This window comes from Paramisgurnus dabryanus, chromosome 12, assembly GCF_030506205.2.
Source record: "Paramisgurnus dabryanus chromosome 12, PD_genome_1.1, whole genome shotgun sequence".
Classification (NCBI taxonomy): Eukaryota; Metazoa; Chordata; class Actinopteri; order Cypriniformes; family Cobitidae; genus Paramisgurnus; species Paramisgurnus dabryanus.
This window is the reverse complement of record NC_133348.1, coordinates 18,746,463-18,767,870: the sequence shown is the minus strand read 5'-3', so window position 1 is coordinate 18,767,870 and position 21,408 is coordinate 18,746,463. Positions and strand designations below refer to the sequence as shown.

The following is a 21,408-nucleotide window of genomic DNA, read 5'->3' as shown; positions in this document are numbered from 1 at the left end:
CACCTCAAGAAATCCCTGTGTGTCTGATCTCCGTATGTGCTGTAAATGTAAGAAAAACATTGCCATCTAGTGGCATAATGGTTCTGTAGCTCAACCATTAGCAGTGCAAAGGTCATGGGTTTGATCCCCAGGGAACACACATACTGATAAATATATGGATTAATAGCACTGTAAGTCACTTTGGATAAAAGAATGTGTCAAATATGTAAATATAATGTAAAATGTGATGAATAAGCCCTCATAAATTCAACATGATTAATATATGGCCAAATTACAAAGCTGGCATTGTTCCATGAATTAATGGGAGAATTGATTAATAATGGGCTGCTATTTTTCTGTAAGAGAGCAGATTTATAACCTTTGTTCAGAGATTGGGCCAACGTCATTTTTAAGTAGCTTTCAGCTATTTAAGTAAGTGATAATATGCCCTGGTTTTTGGTTTTGTCTGTGTAATACTATTTCCTCAAGGGAAATTTTGCAAGATGAACTGTTTACAGTATATAGTAGCAGCAAAGGGGATGTTTACATTTTAAAAATACTGAATTATAAGTGGTTTTATTTAAAGGAAATACATTGTACTTATAATTTATGTGAATTAAGAAAAACAAATTCTCTAAAGCAAATAGCTCTAAAGGAAAGGGGGAAGTGGGGATTTGGCAGGGTTGTGATCTCAATCATTTTAGCTCCATTTAACCAGCATTCTTATTGTTTGCATTAGTGGACTGACATTTTAATGGTCAATATTTAGAGAGCATCAATGGCTGATAAAATGCCATGATGACACATCTGATTTATATTGATTGATCGCTGTTTAAACACTTTTAAAAGTAAAGTGTGTATTTTTTTATTACATTTAAAATGTTTTTCTTGTACCTGCCTAAAATAGAGATACATCACTAAAACTAAATTTCACTCAAAAATGAAATGTTTCCAAAGCCTAATAAACACTAACTTACAAGCATTTATATTTTGTAAGATTTTAAGACATTGCTGTGGACATAATGATCTTTTTTTGTGTTTAGGACCTGGGGAGGTTGGAGAGTGATGTGAAACGGCTTCATCAGTCTGTAGAGAGAGTGCAGGAGACTCTGGTCTCTCCTGATCTGGCTCGCCTCAGCCTCAGGGAACAGCTGGCTCAAAGACAGGTGCACTGAACCATCATTTGTACTTAATGTCAGATTTCCTAAGGCTTACCTCATTTACATTATTTCATTCGGCTGGGGCAGTTTTCATTGCTCACTGACACAGTAATCTGGTCATAGCAGTTTTCTAGTCAACAGCACTGAATTTATCTTGTGATGACAGACTGGAAATGATCTAAAAAACTGAAATAAAGTACAGAGGGATAAAATGATGAACTGCTATAATCTTATAAATATTATAGCCAAAGCCTTATTTATGTACATAAGTCATGCTTACAACATTTGTATGACATATATTTGTCTTCAACACACATGAAGGTTTCAGTTTGAGTTTTTGAGTTGCATTTCATTAAAACATGCATGTACCATATATTTGACAATAAAGTACATAATAAAATACGATACAATAAATGCAAAAATGTATCAGATTTTAGTAGATAGCATTTGTATACAACACACATCTGGGAATGTGATTTTTTTTACATTCTACAAACCAATGATTGTTCCTCAGCTCGTGTTGTCAGAGATGGAAGGTGTCAAGCAGCAGGTGCAAGCCATACAGATGTGTCAGAGTGCCCTCCGGCTGCCAGAAGAGGTCATTGCAACATTACCACTCTGTCTTACTGCACAGAGTCTGCAGCAAGAAAGCAGTCAGCTCCAACACAATACTATTCAGCAGTGCAATATACTACAGGTATCTACACACACATTTATACTCTTACAAAAATAGCTAATTGGTCTACCTTGATAAATAAATAAACTGGTACTGTAGTTTTTAACTATAAAGGCGTGAGTCAGTCATAACTGAAGATATGGCCGTATTCATTTGTTAATGTTAATATGAACCTATGTAACAGAGGTTATACACACTACAGCTGTGAGATACAGTCACCAAAACAGCCTGTTTAACTCTTTCACCCGCCATTGACAAGTTATCTCTTCAATTAAGAAGAAACATTTGCATAAAAAGTGTTTCTGTAATTTTTATGTTAATCTGCAATACCGCGATTATCCACTTACTTACCCAAATTACCCAATTCATGAAAAACTAAAACCAAAACGTCATTTACTAATTTTAAACTCTGTGTATGTTTTGATTATCGTTCTGAATCTGATCTCTAACAAAATTCCTTAAAAAAATGCAATTATTTCAGCTTTTTGCTAATTTTTTTTAAGGCAGAGAATCTGTTCTTTCATTTGATATATTTGTATGTTTATATATTTATAAAAGAAAATGGTAACGCTTTAGATTACAGCCCGGAAAGTACTGCGTAAGTACAGCGAATTTACAGCATATGTTTCTCTAATTATAGTTTACTTAAGTACGTACGTGTAATTATAAGGGAACAATTTATAACATTTGGGGAATAAAGGGATAACAACCAGGAAAATACAAATAATATATGCCGTAAAGTACTGCGTAAATACAGCGAATTTACAGCATACATTTCTGTAATTATAGTGTACTTATAAAGTACATACGTGTAATTTTAAGGAAACAATTTATAATATTTTGGGAACAAAGGTGTAACAAGTGCCACTTTAATTTACAGCCAGCAGATGTTGTATTTACTCTTTAACTACGTGAAACAAGGGGGTAACAAGTGCCACTTTAATTTACAGCCAGCAGATGTTGTATTTACTCTGTAACTACGTGAAACAAGGGGGTAAAAAAATTTGACTTAGACTGTAACAACACAAAACATTAGTATATTTACGCTGTAAATTCGCTGTACTTACTCAGTACTTTACTGCATATATTATTTGTATTTTTCCTGGTTGTTACCCATTATTCCCCAAATATTAGGAGTGTGATCGAGCCAATTCAGTGAATGTGTGTGTTCTCGCTAAATTACTAGGCATTTTATGAAACGTTTGTAAAAATCACAAAAAATGCTGGCGGGCAACTTAAAAAAAATGGCTGGCGGGGAATGAGTTAAAGGTTTAATTAAAGGGTCAAGGAAAGGCAGGAAATTGCTCCTGTAAACCTAAATTACAAACTTTATTAACATAAATTATCTTCAGGGTAAAAATAATATATTACAGTGTAAAATAAAGTCCCTTAAAAAGGCATCTGCACAGCTGCAGATGGCACCCAGAGCATGACATTAGAGGATTCATTCGAATTTGGCACTTGTGGTTTTAATGGCTCATCTTGCATCTCTCATCATGTCTCAGGAGGCAATGGTGCAGTATGAGCAGTATGAACAGGAAGTGAAAAATCTACAGAGACTTATTGAAGAGGCACATCGTGTCATTCAGGACCGCCCTGTTGCCACAGGAAACATACAGGAGCTTCAAACACAGATACAGCATCATGAGGTGAGAAAGAGTATCCGTCTTTCATGAATTTACACTCTTGCACATGTAGATTGAAAATACAAAAATGCTTGGGCAAAACTGTGCTTCTCAAATTCTGGGTTGCAACAAACATGTCGCAGCTCTGTTCTAATTGGAGTGCAGAAAGCAGTGCAAAAACGATGACTAATGCAACTAACTGTATAGTCATGCATAGTTAGCATAGTTTTAGAAACTAAACACTCAAAAAGACAAGCCAGTTGAATATTTTTTTCTGATTGGTTGAGGAATGTTCCACAAGTATGCATTATTTTTCGATTTACGCACACCTAACCTGTCAAATGTCTTAAAGGAAAACAATATTTTAATATGTTCTTACCTCAACTTTGAGGAATTAATACATACCAATCTTTACTCAATGCGTGCACTTAATCTTTGTACAGCACTTTGTGAAAGTGTTAGCATTTAGACTAGGCCAATTCATTCCTAAGGATCCAAACAGGGATTCCAAACTCATCGACCCATCATCAATAATTCCTTACATATTCATATTTTTCACTATATATAAAGAGCTCAGGTGCAAAAGCTACTAAACACCAGTGTTGGGGAAAGTTAATTTGAAAAGTAATTAGGGCTGGGCATAGATTAATCTAGATTAATCTCATACAAGATAAAAGTAATTTTTTGTATAATATATGAGTTTGTGCTGTGTGTAAATATTATGTATATTTAAAGGGATACTCCATCGATTTGTCATATTATACTATGTTATTCCCTTCACTAAAAAGAGTTGATACATACCTCTATCATCTTAGTGCGTGCACGTAAGCGCTGTGGCACGCGCCGACACTTTGGTAGCACTTAGCTTAGCCCAGTTCATTCAATGGTACCAAACAGAGATAAAGTTAGAAATGACCAAACACATCAACATTTTCCCTATTTAAAACGAGTATATAAACGAGTTATACGATCATATATGATGGCACAAAATAAAACATGGCGCTTTTAAAAGCAGGTTAAAAATGGGTAACTATAATGTATGGCGGAAAACCACTTTTGGGAGCACTTTTCCGCTCCCCTTCTTCCTCTCATAATGATAGAGGTATGTATCAACTCTTTTTAGTTAAGGTAATAACATAGTTTAATATGACAAATTGATGGAGTATCCCTTTAAACATATATACACATGTAAATGTTTCTTAAATACATACATGAATGAATATTACTGTATGTGTGTTTTATTGTTGATTTTGTAAGGTGACCTTGAGTGTTGAGAAAGGCGCCCATAAATAAAATGCATTATTATTATTATTATTAATATACATAATAATTACACACAGCACAAACTCATATGTTATGCAAAAAATACTTTTATTTTGTATGAGATTAATATAAATTAATCTATGCCTAGCACTAAAAGTAATGCATTACAATATTAAGTTACACCCCAATAATGTAACAAATTGCGTTACTTAGTTACTTTCCATGAAAGTAATATTTACATTACTTTTAAGTTACTTTTGCGTTTTCTTGGCTGAGGCTTGATCTCTTTCAGGCCCTGCAGGTGTTTTTTATGACTGAGAAGTTCTGCATGACTGCAAGTTCAGAAATTGCTTATTTCTATCGCAAAAATGTCAGCTCTGGCCTATCGTCTCAGTTTCTGACTCTAACTGTTCCCGCTCAGGCACGCACGCATAGAGTGCGTAATTCTACGCTAACATGTTGAGTTTAATTCAGTGTACTATTCTTATAAAATTTATTAAATAAACTGAAAAGTAACTCGCATTACTTTTTTTAAAAAGTAACTCAAATATTAATGTGTACTTTTATAAAGTAATGTGTTATTTTACTCGTTTACTCGTACTTTACCTACGTTAAAATAGTAATCAAAATAATGATATACCGAATGCTCTTATACGTTCATTAAATACTTTTGCTTCAAATTTGTGCAATAAACTATTTTGTTACTAATGTCAAATCTGGTTCCCTAAGTAAAACTAACACAACAACTGCTGATTATGATAACATCCACCACATACAGTAGTTTTGCTAGTCAACCTAACTTGGGTTTGAATGAATTCAGGTCATACATTCCTAACATGTTCTTAAAGGGAAGGTGGTTGAAGGTAGTGCTCAGATCTCTGACCTCTATATGTTGTCCTAAATGACACCAAATTCCTTTCTTTTTCTCACACCCCATTGCTCTGACTTTACTTATACATATAAACATTGACACAAAGAAAGGCGAACAGCGGTTTAAACACATTGAATAAAAATAAACTGCAGTGAATCTGATAGCAGTGTTTTTATTAGGCTTTAGGTCATGTGGTTTTATTACTGCAGCTGCAGCTTTGTCCCACATGACCTCATTATCAAAGACCAGCCCGTCTGCGTATGAGTGTGAGAAACTGAAAGACAGTTAGAGACGGAGCGAAAGACAGGAGGAGGGGCCGAACACCCCAGGCCAAACAAAATCCCCTTCCTCCATCCCGTCTCATTCTCTCTCTCTCCCTCGCTCTATTCTTTTGTTTTCAGTAAAACAGCTTCGGGATTGGTGCACAGGGGGGAAGGAAATACATTGTAAAAGTGGACAGGAGGGGGATAGCCCCTCTCACTGAGCTCATTTCCTGTTATGGGGTCTTTGTGTGTATGAGTGTGAGTTGGCCGATTTGGGGCGGGAGTGATTTTGCTCTGTTATGGCTTCTTCCTTTCTTTATGCCCCTCCCACTTGCTCTGGTTGGCTGAGCTCTCTGCCAATCAAATTAGCTCGTGCCCAAAGTCTCGGCTTGTCAGCCTGCTCCCACAGCAATCCGATTGGCCCAGAGCTCAAAATGCCTCTGCCTTTTCTCTACCGCAAACAGATAGAGAGAGAGAAATTCTCAGCTAGCTCGCTGGTGCGGCTCTTTGCATAAACCCTCAAAGCTTTTTCACATCTACGGGACTTCATTCAAAGCACACATGTTTGTTTGCCTAATGGACTTTATTCACAAGCGTGGACCTCTATGGAATAACAACAAGATAATGTGTCGTTGTGACAGGAACTGGCCCAGAAGATAAAGGGCTACCAGGCGCAGATCTCGGCATTGAACTCTAAATGTAAAATGTTGACCGTAAAAGCAAAGCATGCAACGATGCTGCTCATGGTCAGCGAGGTTGACAGTCTCTCGGATGGCCTGGAAGAGCTGGAGGATGAGGAGGAGGAGATGCCCAAACACCCATCCACACACCCCTCTGTTGTCATGGTGAGTGATTTACACACGTATACATGTCAGGGGCTTTGGCATGCATGGGGAGGGGGGCACTGGGTGATCGGAGCTTGCTGGGTTTTGCTGATTTGTATAAACAACCTTTCATCCATCATTCCTCTCTTCTGACAAGTATCCTATGGGTTTCTTCTTTCTAGCCCGGCACAGCTGTGCATTGACTCTCCCTGCTGTTATTTGTTGCACGAAAGGAAACAGGATGAGGGTGTTAGTCGCCCTTTACTTTGTCAACATTGTTTTTGTCTTCTGAGTATTTTTGGGTCTCGTATGGTATTGCCCTGCTTTGCCTCAATGAGGGCTGCTTTAAGACTCAAGATCAGGGCTGGAGACCACATTAACCATCAACAAGAATGCAGCTTGGCTTGCACTCCAGCTTTCTGTCCTTATGGGACACAGATAGGAGGGATAGTTTTGCAGTAGTTTAGCAGTCATTGTAGCTCAGTCTAAATTTAGCCTAATGCTTGAGAGCTCAGAGGGTGTAGATTACTTTAGTTTATTCAGGCAAGCATTATTAATTCTCTTCTCCCATTACCTAGAAGATCCATGCATACATTTTAACTTTCAGGGCAGGATTAGAGAGTGTATCCGCTGTCCCATTTCCCGACCATTCCTTTATCATGACGAAAGCTCTGTAAATGGCTTAGTCATGACTGCTCCAAACAAATGTGGTCTGTCTGTAATTCTGTGGTGCTGCAGTGGAGACTTTACAGTATGTGGTCTTATTCAGCTTTTCTGCCTGATTCATAGCTTCCTGTGAGATTTATAGAAAGTTAAAGGCTTTTCCCAATACACTTTATCCTGCATTCTTAATAATGAAAGTGCATTACGATGGCATAGAAGAACAATTTTTGGCTGAATGGTCCCATAAAGAACCTTAAACATCCGAAGAACCTTTCTGTTTCAAAAAGGTTCTTGGTATTGCTATCTTCAGATTGTGAAAATTATGGTTCTTTAAGGAACCAAAATGGCATTTACAGCATCGCTGTGAGAAACCTTTGTTTTTAACACTGTGGGTTGGTTAAAACCACAAGTTAGGGCAACTTTTAACTTTAAAATTGACCATGGGTTATAAAGTGCTGCTGTAAGTTTATGCCAGTCCTGAATTGTGTCGCAATGGCAAAGATGATATGTAATGGTGCAATGCGAGTATGTTGAAGCAAAAGACAACCAATCACAAACTGCTTTTGTGAATACATCATTAAATATTTGTGGTTTAAACAGTCACAAAACTTTCTTTTGTGGAAAAGTCTAAAATATGAAACAAAAATGACATAACCACAGATTGGCACGCACATATTAGTCATGTACTATCCTATTACAACATCTAAATATGCAAAATAACAACATTAATCCATGGTTTTTAAATGTACTGTGTAAATCTTGAAAGCTGACTGCTCCGGATGAATTACTATCCTGAGGTAAAGTATGAACAATTTAATGGAACAAAACCCCCCGAAAAAACGAACTGTGAAAAGGCCATAAAGTTTCTCATTCTTTCCCCTGATTTATTTCACAGCCCCCATTTATTTTCTCACGGCTTCTCTTAGTGCTGGACTCTCTGCCTAGTTTCATTGTATCTATCTCTTTCTTCTGGATCTATTAAATTATCAGATGACAGCTGGTCGTTGTCATACTCTCCTCTCCCCGGTAACAGAGGAGTCTGGTGAGGAGGGCACCAACAGTGAGGTCTCCTCTCCCCCTGCCTGCAGATCTCCCTCACCCGGGCTTAACGCTGACACTTCTCAGGTACCAATGCCACTGACCCACACATTACTAACTCACTGACCCAGACCAACCACTGCCCGCCTTGATACATTTAATCAGTCTGTCCCTGATCCGCCGCTAACCCACTTTAACTTCAAACTCAAACGATCAATTTCTCGCAGCAAACTTCGATTTGAATAGGAATGTTTGTTTTTTGGGTTCCCACGGTCTTGGAATACAGTTATTTTACAGTCCTGGACAAGTCATGGAAATTGAGTAAAATTATGTAAATTTCTGTATGGCGAATATAAAAAAAATTTCTTACTATGCAGTTTTAAAAAGTCTCTTTCTCTGGGAAATCTACTTGACAAAAATATTGACAAATGAAATTATTCACTAAAATAAACTTCCAAAACGTTTTTTAAAGAAGACATTTCACGGGACTTTTTTAAGATGTTAAATAAATCTTTGGTGTCCCAGAGTACATATGTGAAGTTCTAGCTCCAAATACCATATAGATAATTTATTATAGCATGTTAAAAATGCCACTTTGTAGGTGTGAGCAAAAATGAGCCGTTTTGGGTGTGTCCCTTTAAATGCAAATGAGCTGATCTCTGCACTAAAGGGCAGTGTCGTGGTTGGATAGTGCAAATTAAGGGGCGGTGTTATCCCCTTCTGACATCACAAGGGGTGCCAAATTTCAATGACCTATTTTTTACGTGCTTGCAGAGAATAGTTTACCAAAATTAAGTTACTGGGTTGATCTTTTTCACATTTTCTAGGTTGATAGAAGCACTGGGAACCAATTATAGCACTTAAACATAAAAAAGTCAGATTTTTGTGATATGTCCCCTTTAAAAAGAGCAAAACTACTGTCATGCCACTTTAAAAACGAGCTGTGATAGTTAAATCAATACTTTTAGTTAGTTAATTCCCAACACTGATGCATATACAGTGTGTATGTACTGTACATCATTCATCTAATAAATTATATGTAGTTGTCTGCTGAACACTGATTTGATCAAAGGGACTCAGGAAGTAACAAAGATGTTTGGGTTAGGCTGCCCAGATCTTTTATGTGTTCTGCATCTGGCAAACACACGATTAACCACATCATTGTTCTGCACTGTGGCGTAACCAAGTTACTGGGTGAATGTACACAATGATTTAAGCCAAGAGTCTGAAAAGCAGACGCAAAACATAAGTACCCCAACCGTTGCTGTTGTTTTACTGTATTTTTAGGTGATTTGCAGAGTTGGATTTATTATTCACATGTGCACACACATACACAAAAACAATCACACATTGCTGTTTCTCATAGGGTTCGGGACGTGCTCCTCTCAGCAGAGCTCCTCTGCAGGAACTGTATGACCCCTCCATGGAATCGTGTGCCTCTGCTAACCTGGACGACCTTCAGCGTTCATGGGAGACCTTGAAGAATGTGGTAAATTTTTATAAATCGATCTCACATTGCACATTACGCACTTTTTTATACGCTAGTTAACATATGCATCTCTGTTCAGATAAGTGAGAAGCAGAAGAGTCTTTATGAAGCTCTGGAGAGGCAGCAGCATTATCAGGAGACCTTGCAGTCTGTGTCCACAAAGATGGAATCCATCGAGACAGCACTAAATGAGGGCTTAGAGCCAAGCAAGAGCCCGGAGAGCCAGATGGCCGCCCACCAGGTGAGCGATACAGTGGATCAGATGTAACAAGATGTCTAAAGCTTGGTCATGTACAGTATAAAGCCTGGAGTATTGATGGCAACCAGAGGACTAGATTTCAACATCTAAGTGTTTCTCAGTTCACAGCAGTCTTTAATATAGGCCTCGTACACACTGCAAACTTTCGGCAGTGACAACCGCATTTAAAGGAAAACACCACAGTTTTTTAATATTTTACTATGTTCTTACCTTAACTTAGACTAACGAATACATACCTATATTTTTTCAATGCGTGCACTTCATCTTTGCACAGCGCGTCATGAATGTGTTAGCATTTAGCCTAGCCCCATTCATTCCTTAGGATCCAAACAGGGATGAATTTAGAAGCCATCAAACACTTCCATGTTTTCCCTATTTAAAGACTGTTACATGTGTAGTTACACGAGTAAGTGTGGTGGCACAAAATAAAACGTGGTGATTTTTTAAATGGATAAAAAATGAAAACTATATTGTATGGCAGAAGAACACTTAGTTTGCAATACTTCGACTTCGGGCGCAGTAATATTGACAGAAGTTTGAGCGAGAGGGGGAGTTCACAGGAGTGATGATGTTACTGCGCCAGAAGTTGAAGTTTTTATTCTCTAAAAAAATCGTCACAATTTATTTTTTGTGGTAACTACTCATGTAACATTCTTTAAGTAGGGAAAAAATGAAAGTGTTTGGTGGCTTCTATATTCATCCCTGTTTGGATCCTAAGGAATGAATGGGGCTAGGCTAAATGCTAACACATTAATAACATGCTGTACAAAGATTAAGTGCACGCATTGAAAAAAGACAGAGATGTATTCATTTGTCTAAGTTGAGGTAAGAACAACTTAGACAAACTTCCTTTAAATGCAGAAGTGAATCCCCTAAAATAATCTAATTTCTCAATAGGAACATTCTGCTTTTTCGCATGGTTATTATCATTCACTGCTTTGACCAAAATAATTTTACAGCATTATGTTTTGCAATAAACCTTAGGCTTAGCGTTGTGTGTCATACACATTTGTGAGGCTGCATCTCTCAGTGCTCTCTTGCAGTGTTGCCAGGTTCACATATTTTTGGGCATACATACTGTTGTGGCGCTTAACTGTTTATGGCTTTGGCTCATAAAGCGATCAAGATTTTTGTGTTATTTAAGTGGAAAGGTGCCGATCCCAATATTTTGGTCTTTGAGGTAAAGCATTTGGATATACTTCAGTTTATCATGAGCAAACGCTTGTACCTCTCTCATTTTCTGCACCGTGCATACAGAATACTTTTTCCCATACTAGGCCTTTTTTCTCATGTCATTTAAATACTTTATCAACAACTAAAAAAACATTGTCAGTTCCATAAATTAGTGAAGCGTGTGTTTGTCATAACAGAGTTAAGCATTAAAAAGTGAAGTGACAACCTAATTTAGATGCAGTGTGTACGAGGCCTTCGTGTTGCTGTTACAACTACTCTTAAAGTTAATTTAACAAGAATCTGAGAATCACTGGCATAATGGTCATCTTGTTTATTGCACAAGAATAAACAAAAACAAAAAATAAAACGTGTTTAAGTGAGCATGTATTTATAGTAGTGTGAACCATTTTATTGGATCTTTTGCCTGGTGCATACTGTAGCAGTTTTATTGTTGATTTTTAAACAGTTTGTTTGTGGATTCATGTTCTGTAGGCACTGATGGATGAGATCCTAATGCTTCAGGATGAGATCACTGCACTTCAGGCCTGCTTCTCCCAGGAGCTGCAGTTGGATGAGGAGAGTTTAGAGGCAGATGCTGGAGACCAGCTGGCCCTGCAATCCACTCTTACTGTATTAGGAGAGCGTATGGCCACCATCCACATGAAGGCCTCAGGAAAGCGACAGCTTCTGGATGTAAGAAGCAAGAGAAGTGCAGAGAAATGTTGAACCTTTTTTGTGTTTCATAATTGTTTTACTGCTTGAATTCCTGAAATATGCTTTTGATGGCATGTTATGATTCATTTAGTGTCAGTTATTACATTTGTCTTTGTTTCTTATCTTACTCCCTGTTTACAAACACTGATCACAAATCATATACTGTACCAAACACTAGACACACCTAAACAAACTTCAAACACGAATAATAAACTAGACTGAGAACAGAAGATCAGCAGAGAATAAGCTGTCACTACATGTCTTCATACTGTAAATACAAGCAATGATAGTGCATTGTTTTATTCGTCTTTAAAATAATTACCCTCCTGTAAACTCCCTATGACTCGCAAATGCATAATATACTATTTAGCACTGTAATAGATCTAACCAATCCAACAGGTTTGTCCCGGTTAAACATGCGTGTTTGATCTACAACTTTCTAGCTCAGTTAAAAAAAGTTTTGGGTGTTGGTAGGGTATGACCGGATTGTGGGTCAACATGTGAGCAATGTTTTTTTAAGCATATTTGTATGACAGGAGTTATTGACGTGACACTCTGTATGTTCTCTGCCTTACAGGAGCGCTTGAGCGAGCAGTTAGAGGAGCAGCGACAGGAGCAGGCACTGCAGCGTTACCATAGCGAAGCAGAGGAGCTTGATAACTGGCTGCTGAGCACACGTGCAACACTGAGCTCCGCCCTACAGCCACACCCACAGGACATGGACATGGAGGAGCAGCTGATTGACTGTCAGGTAAGAGTCAATGATTTGCAATCAAATAGTGACACAGGAAGCAAGTATTTATAGTTTATTATTAGATAATTGAATAGGAATTTTGGCGTTCATGATGGTGCTTCACGATGAGTAGAACCATTTTTGGCTGAACCTTTAACATCCAAAGGTTTTTTCTGTTGCAAAAGTGTTCAGTTTTGTTCGAACAAGGGTTAGATTCCCAGGGAAATGCTTAAATGCACTGTAAGTTGCTTTGGATAAGTGTTTGCCCAAATACATTCTATGTATCAGCCAATAGATTATCATGTCTGAGTGGGCGTAAGTACACATGATCCACTGTGTGTTTTTGTCACAATCTGTTGGTCAGTAGGATTAGGGTTTTCTTTGTCTTGTGTCGTCATTAGACGTCCAGAAGTGCATGTCTGCATTCCTTTAAGGAGAGACACACACACTTCCACGTGTGCGTCTTTTGTGTTTTGATTAGAGGGCTGTAGGGATCAGGTTGACCTTTCACCTGAGACTCTTTGTAGGTATGCAGGGTGGCCCTGACCCACAGCTGACTGCTGTTAATGTTTTCCCAGTGCTCAATGGTGAATGCTGCAGCAGGCCCTCTTGACTCTATTGAGCTGAAACTTTGTATACTGTAGATCTACACTTATAGATCTCCCTTTATATGATAACTAGTTGGGATTAGTGTACCTGTGGTCTGCTGTGGATTTACAGTAAATATATAAAGGCCGTCTAAGCAGCTTGGTAGATTATGAGTCACCGTACACGTGTCCGATCTATTTTTGTTTGTACACACTTTCTGTTGTGGTTTTACTTGCAGGGAGAACATAGAGTAATAAATCAGTTTCATTTAACAGTGAGTTTTTCTTTATATTATGGTACTTTATTTATAATAGATTGATAGATTGCAATAAATAAATAGATTTATAATAGATTTTAAAAGAAAATACAGTACATTAATTTAATTAAATAATGTTAATTTATAATTTTTTATTTTAATTTAATAGATTATAAAACAAATTTTTCTCAACCAGCTAATATTGAGAAAAACGCCTTTAAAGTTGTCAAAATGGTTTCTAAAGTCCTTAAAGTCCTTACCAACACACATTATTCATGATAAATACATTTTTCTATATTTACGGTAGGAAATGTACAAAATATCTTGATGGAACATGATCTTTACTTAATATCCTAATGGTTTTTGGCATAAAAAAATCTAATATTTTGACCTATACAATGTGTTGTTTGTTCCCTATTTCTACAAATATACCTGTGCAACTTATGACTTAAAAGCGGGGTGCATAATTTTGAAAAACACTTTGGAAAAGGGTGTCGGGCTGAGTACCAAAACACACTTGTAGCCAATCAGCAGTAAGGGGCATGTCTACTAACCAACATCGTTGAATGGGTTGCGTATGTGTGGGGCATTCAAAGGAATGCCCAGAATTTATTGGGGTAGGGGCGTGTTTGTTTAGGTGATTTCAAATATCAACATTGGCTTTCAGGGATTGTGCACTCCACCTTTAAAGGCGCTCTAAGCGAATAATGTGCGACGTCACTTCCTGTTGATGTTTGAACTGTTTTCAAACAGACAGAGCGTAGCTAACTCCTCCCCCTCCCCCTCCCTTCCGTGCTTTCATGAACGCGCCCAACCCCCACCCCCAAATCCTTCTTGTCGTTTATTGGCTGGAATACTTTGTTTTGTTTTGTGCTGGCTAGGTTTGGCCATTTGTTGATATTGCCGTTTGTGAAGCCTGGGCTGTCTACAGAGATCGCGTTTTTTTACAGTTTGATCAGCGGACAGGCAGCAAGCAGATAGTGAGGAGATGTTTCCGGTATGTAACAAAAAATGTTTTATGGTCTAAAACGCTTCAATTCGCTTAGAGCACCTTTAAGCGCGGATTATATTCAGGTTTTTTTGTGAACGCAAATGTTTTCGCACAGCCTTGCAAAGTATAGTTTATTTTACTCGTAGGTGTACGCAGACGTTCGACGCATGCACATTGCAACAAAATACAATGCGTCACCTCGGCTATATACTACATTTACCTGCATGCACGACCTATGCGTACAATGTACCCAGGGTTACACACGCACTGTTCTGATGACCCCCACGTACGTGTAAAAACTAGGGATGCACCGAATCCAGGATTCGGATTCGGATTCGGCCGAATACTGGGCTTTTTGACGGGGTTCGGATTCGGCCGAATCCTAGATTTTTTTTCCACCGAACCGAACCCTATAGGCTTGCGCTACGCTGGTCGACGTAACGCGGCCGTTGATTACACACATCGGGTGCTGACGTGGAGATGAGCTTTTTCTTTCGGTGAGCCTTAGGGGCTGGACACACCAAAACTTTTAAACACGGCTGAAAACGCCTTGAGGACGCCAAATTCCAGCTGTTTTTCAGCCGAGCGCTTGGTAGCTGTGATGCTTCAGCTGTGAGCCGGTTGGTTGCTGTGGTAATCTCCCGCACCTACTCCAATGTAATTGGACGGCCATGTGAAACCTGACATTGACAAGCGGAGCTTCTCACTCAAAGTTAAATATAGTTTTCAGCGCGGAGCTGCTTGCTTCAGCATTATTGTAAAAACGATCGTGTCGCAACGCATCGCTTTCATTATGCATAGGCTTATGGTAATGTCAAAATAGTTTTTCCAACTTGTCATCCTGGCATAATGTACAGTTAAAATTAAATAAAATGAAAAATACACTGCTGTGGACGTTGTTTACTTCATTAATGTGTTTTACTGTGTTAATGGAATAAGGATGCGAGTAGGATTCGGTATTCGGTTTCGGATTCGGCCGAATCTTAAACGGTGGATTCGGGATTCGGCCGAACCTAAAAAATCTGGATTCGGTGCATCCCTAGTAAAAACTGGACAAAACTTTAGCCTTTATGGTCCAGGATCACATATTTTCATTGCAAGTGCCATTCCTTTAGATGATAAACAAAGCATCCTGTAGTCTAAGGGGCCAATCACAACAAAAGTGTTTATGGCAGTTGCAGGCTCCTTTTTTGAATGATATTCTATGGGCAGTTGCTTTGAAGAACCGGACTGCAGTCACTCACTCTCTCCTGCGTGTTTGGGCACATCTCACCCTCAAACAAGGTCAGAGCAAGCGTCCTCTTTTTAAAGTTTCTGCTAATATGACAGTTAACAGCAAAAGAGCGCTCACGCTTCAATATTTGATTGACAAGACAGCTGACTCGGTTGTTGCTTAGCAATATAAAAAGACGCGTCGCACTGCTCTTGCCTTGTGTTTCGAAACATTTAAAGCGCGGTTGGTGTGATTAGCCCCTAACTGGTAGAGTAACAAGCTCATTGGTTCAGGACCCAAAGAAGGATCATACTGACAAAATGTATAGCTTGATAACATTTTTATCGAATAAAAGTGCTACAAATGTGTTTACCAAATGTTTTAACACCGACACAAGTATATTAACTGTATTATAATCTCTATTTCCTGGTGTAGAACATGTTACTGGAGATCGAGCAGAAGGTGCTGTGTCTGTCTGAGCTATCAGTACACAGCGAGAGTTTACTAATGGAAGGTAAGGCCGGCACACGAGGTGACGCTGAACAGCTCTCCTTTAAACTATACAGCCTCAAATCCAGCCTGCTGGAGCTCCAGCGAATTCTTCAAGACAAGCAGACCCACATCCAGGTGAGAGACAATGTCTCCAACCCCTTACGTTTAAAAAATGATGATTAATATTTGAGTATAGTGGTAGAAAAGAGACAGCACTCAGAGACTGAATCAAATACAAAAACTGTATTAAAATACCGAATAGTGTTCACAGGCCATAACAAACACAAGGACAAACGTTTCGGGGTTAGCCCATCATCAGTGTCACAACTTCGAATTAACAAATTAATATTTGAGTAAAATGGCAGAAATTGCTAAGAATACTATTCCGTTAAATAACAACTCGCACACCAACAAAACCCTAAAATACACAAACATCAATGGATGCTTTGTGATCAATGGTACAAAAGAACGACAATCGCTGTTTATTGTTGAGAAAGATGTTCTGTGACCTTCCAGTAGCATCTATCTGAAACAAAGAGCTTTTACAAAATGTGGTGCATGTCTGGAATTTTTGCACTGTTTGTGTAAATGTGGATGTCTTTCACATGTAAAAGTCAGATGTAGGCAGTTTTGGGTATTCTGCTATCGTCAGTCATGACTAAACTTTAACTTAAAGGGACACTTCACTTTTTTTAAAAAATATGCTCATTTTCCAGCTCCCCTAGAGTTAAACATTTGATTTTTACCATTTTGGAATCCATTCAGCTGATCTCCGGGTCTGGCGCTACCACTTTTAGCATAGCTTAGCACAATCCATTGAATCTGATTAGACCATTAGCATCTCGCTCAAAAATAATCAAAGAGTTTTGTAGACTCTTCTGTAGTTACATCATGTACTAAGACAGACGGAAAATTAAAAGTTGTGATTTTCTAGGCAGATATGGTTAGGAACTATACTCTCATTCTGGCGTAATAATCAAGGACTTTGCTGCTGTAACATGGCTGCAAGAGGCGCAATGATATTACGCAGCAGCCGAAAATAGTCCCCTTAGTATCTTTCAATAGCAGAGGACTATTTTCGGGCACATTAATGTGCGTTTAATGTTCAGTAAAGATTTTTATATTTTTTTTGTAGATTTATAGATTGGTCATGTTCTATTAAATAAGGTGTATTCATCTGAAGTAATATTCAGTAACACTTTGTTACATGTTATGATTGTAGTAATATATTGTGCATAAATACTTTCAACTAAACCAAACCCTGTGTTGTGAGGATCCTGTCTTTAACTGACCTCTGTCTGTTCTTCAAGGGGTCACTGCAGGAACAGGAGGATAGTGAATCAGACTCATCTCTGTCTCAGAGCCCCAATATGATGGACTGGCTCAGCCAGGCGCGATCCACACGCAACCAGCAACATCAAGACACGGTGCAAAGACAAAAGGTAGAAAATCTTGACTATTCTAAAGAAGTGACGTTATGATAAGATGATAAGGACAACTTAACTAGTGCTGGCGTAAACAATTTACATGCTTCATTGTCTTCATACATGCATTCACATGTGATGCAGGAACTGGAGGAGCAGCTTGGCGAACAGAAGAAGTTACTGCAGTCTGTAGCATGTAGAGGAGAGGAGATTATCTCACAGAGAACAACACCTAATGGAGAGAGGTCAGAACTGTCAACTCATTTATTATCTCTACACTGCAAAACAAAATGGGTTCAACTTAAAAAAGTAAGTTACCTGGTTGACTTACAATTTTGAGTTAATTCAACTTAAAAAATATTAGTTGATACAAAAAAATTTTACACAACTTTTTTGAGTCAACTATTATTTTTAATTCAATTTATTTTAAGCGCTTTTCACAATTGTATAATTGTTTCAAAGCAGCTTTATATTAGTAAATGCAAGAGAAAACACAGAAAAATTAATATACAACATAAGCAGCAGAGTACAGTGGCTAAGATTAGTAAGTTTGTAAGTTTGTAAGTAGTAAGATTGTGCTAAGTAAAGCCAATGTGAGCTGACTCCCTAGGGGATGAAGAAAAGTTTTAAAAAGTTTTAAGGCAACCAGGTAACTTACTTTTTGAGTGTCTCTCTATATGCTCTGATTGAAATTACATTTTGGGAATAATATTGTAAACCAATTTTCTTACTGTCTAGTTTCATAGCTTGCTTTTTATATTAATGTAAATTACATGAACACAATTCCATATTATTTTTGCACATACAGTACTGTGCAAAAGTCTAGGCCATCATGCTACCATTAGATTTGTTGTTTTTGCAATAGTGATTATATATAATTATTTCTCAATCTCTTTATTAGAGTACAACCAGAAAATACAGGAAATGTGTATGTTGTATTAAAAACATTAAAAAATTATAAGCTGAAATTTCAAGTATTTAGGGTAAACTCCCCTTCCACTTGAGCAATAGCAGGAAACTGCAGGATCTCTTAAACCTAAATAAAATTAAATCCTAATTTCTAATTCTAATCGAATGACATCAGGACTTCAGTCTCCTCAAAAAAGCTCAAGATGTGTTTCTTGCCAAGAGAGGTCACACTAAATACTGACTGATGCTTGAAGAAGACATTTAGTTTTGAAAATTGTTTTGTTTTTAATTTTGTGTACATATTTCCTGTATTTTCTGTTTGTATCTTAATAAAAAGAGTGAAAAATAAAAATGGATGGATTGCTTAAACAACAAAGCTGGTGGTGGTGGCCTAAGACTTTTGCACAGTACTGTATATCCAAGCATAATTCTTTTGCACATTACATATTGTTTGCATAATTACACAAACAAGCACAAGTTGATGTATATACTCAACATTACCAAACATAATAAGCTTTTTTTCAATCATTAGTTCTCCTGCTGAATTTTCTGAGTTGGATGATGATGAGAACATAAGCACAAAGGATCAAATGAGAGTCAGATGGGAAAACATGAGCAGAGACCTCAACAACAAACTACAGCTGTCACTTAACACATTGGAGCAGATGACAAGTATCACGGTAATCAATCTTCACGCTAAACTAGAGCTTTATGTTATATTCTGATCCTGTTTCTCTCTCATTAATAAAGTCAAAAATGTTCAAAACTCAAAAACATGAATGTTCATCATGTAAATAATGACCTAAATCTGTTAGGTCGACCAGCCAGTGTCCAGTCCATGTGGAGTTTTCAGAGGGGAGCAGCTGACACAAGACATCCTATCACCCAGAAGTCTATTTGAAGACTTCAGCAAGGAGCTGGAGGTACTTGAACATTTGATATTAGACGTTATCATGGCTCAAACAGTACAGAGTATTATATACAGTAGTTAAACCCAAGACATCATGTTTTGTTGTGAATAGTGTCTCATAGTTGCATTACCGCTAAGGTTTACATTTACTCACGTCCTCCACACAGGAAGGAGGCGCTGACAGTAAGCGCGTTAATGCTCTTGAGAAGGTTCTTTATGAGGCTGTGTCATCAGCTTCGTCTTGGCTGGATAGTGCTGAAAATGAGCTCGTATCTGGCCCAATGCTACTATCTGATGACTCAGAGACTCACCTGGGCCATTTGGAGGTCAGACAGATTTTTCAAAGTAGAATACTAACCTTATCTCAAACCATCTTGTCTCATCACTTTACTTTTAATGTCGTGTCTTCAGGGTTTGAGTAAGGAGGTAAAGAATGTCAATGAGGAAGTGTGCAGATGTCGGGAGGTGCTTGGAGAAAAAGAACGAATGTTGGATGAAGGTGAAGGAGGTGTTTTGGTTGAGGAGGTATTAGATGGTTTGGAGGGAAGACTGAAGCTGGTGGACTCGGTGTTGGAGCAGCAGTGTAACAATGTAAAAGACAAGCTGCAGGAAGTCAGTGTTTTCCAGGTATGTCTACTGAAATGGCATCCTTGTTGTTTAAATGAATGTAGGTTTTCTCTTGCTCTTATACACATCTGTTTTTCTCTTTATATTTGTGTTGTCGCCAGACTGAGTATAGGCTCTTGCTAACTGCTCTGAGCGATTCAAAGTACCAGCTTTCACGGAAAATGAATGCTGCTATGGATCGTCCTGCCTCCAAACAGATGGAGGTCTGACTAATAGCACACATTTACGCATTCAATTGTATACAAACTTTTTCTGATGTTTTAGATTTAATTGTATAATTTCAAGCAATACTATCACCTGACTAAATTTAAAAAGATAAGATCAATAAAGTATCTGTTGTACAGGTTCTAGCAGAAGCGGAGGACAGTCTGAGGGAATTTGAGCAGAAAGTTTCTGAGATGAGAAGCAGAGGAGAGACGCTACAACCCAACCAGTTGTGCACTCAAGAGTTGTTGAAACTACAGGTGTTTACGACAGTTCTTCATTTCACATCTTTCGTTTGTACATGGCCATCAATCTAAAACGAGTTCTTGTGCCCTGTTTTTGTAGGATGCATATGAAGAGCTGGTGGAGATGGTGGGCTCCAAGCGGAGTGGGTTGAACCAGACTTTGGTTTTGAAGGCCCAGTATGAGAGAGCACTGCAGGATTTAATAGATCTGGTAGACACAGCCCAGGACAAAATGGCAGCAGATCAAAAGATGAAAGTGGGCTCTGTGATCGAGGTTCAGATCCTTTTAGACAAACACAAGGTAAATCAGCCTTGTTTTGTGTTTTGTTTTTTCTAGTTTGTTGTATTTTATGCTCCAAAGCCAATTGGCTATAGATGATCTGCTTAAAGGGTTAGTTTATCTGAAAAAAACACAATGATTTACTCACCCTCAAGCCATCAGAGATACAAATGAACATCTTCTTTCATTTGAAGCTATATTTGAAAAAGGTGCATTATCAGTGCATTATCACCACCTACTGTGTTGGAGTGGCTTTTGTAGCAATAATGCACTATAACGTTGGTGCTGTCCGCCTTTAAACGAAGAAGAAGAATGTAGAAGCTTTGGTACTCATGTAATTTGTTTGGTGCCTCCTACAGGAGTTTTTTCAGGGGCTGGAGACACATGTCGTCCTGACACAGGCCTTCTTCAGACAGGTCAGTGGGTTGCTGGTGCAGAGGGAAGTTCAGAGCCTGGAGGAAACTGTTGCCCAGGCTCAGGCTGTACTTAAACAGGCCCACAAACGAGGAGTGGAGCTCGAGGGCATCTTGGAGGTGTGT

The 21,408-nt window shown here is 38.2% G+C and overlaps 1 protein-coding gene across 2 annotated transcripts in view; it reads left to right on the top strand.

Annotated features, from left to right (window-relative positions):
- syne1a (spectrin repeat containing, nuclear envelope 1a) overlaps positions 1–21,408 on the top strand; it is a 104,439-nt gene that overhangs the window by 50,805 nt on the left and 32,226 nt on the right. For both annotated transcript variants that reach the window (XM_065257006.2, XM_065257008.2), the window contains 20 exons: positions 1,023–1,145; positions 1,654–1,836; positions 3,321–3,464; positions 6,479–6,682; positions 8,315–8,449; positions 9,729–9,851; positions 9,931–10,092; positions 11,776–11,976; positions 12,575–12,748; positions 16,214–16,405; positions 17,581–17,712; positions 17,839–17,939; positions 19,136–19,283; positions 19,419–19,526; positions 19,681–19,839; positions 19,925–20,140; positions 20,242–20,343; positions 20,485–20,604; positions 20,690–20,890; positions 21,229–21,402. In XM_065257006.2, coding sequence (XP_065113078.1) covers positions 1,023–1,145; positions 1,654–1,836; positions 3,321–3,464; positions 6,479–6,682; positions 8,315–8,449; positions 9,729–9,851; positions 9,931–10,092; positions 11,776–11,976; positions 12,575–12,748; positions 16,214–16,405; positions 17,581–17,712; positions 17,839–17,939; positions 19,136–19,283; positions 19,419–19,526; positions 19,681–19,839; positions 19,925–20,140; positions 20,242–20,343; positions 20,485–20,604; positions 20,690–20,890; positions 21,229–21,402 — 3,102 coding nt within the window. The remainder of the gene's footprint in view (positions 1–1,022; positions 1,146–1,653; positions 1,837–3,320; positions 3,465–6,478; positions 6,683–8,314; positions 8,450–9,728; positions 9,852–9,930; positions 10,093–11,775; positions 11,977–12,574; positions 12,749–16,213; positions 16,406–17,580; positions 17,713–17,838; positions 17,940–19,135; positions 19,284–19,418; positions 19,527–19,680; positions 19,840–19,924; positions 20,141–20,241; positions 20,344–20,484; positions 20,605–20,689; positions 20,891–21,228; positions 21,403–21,408) is intronic.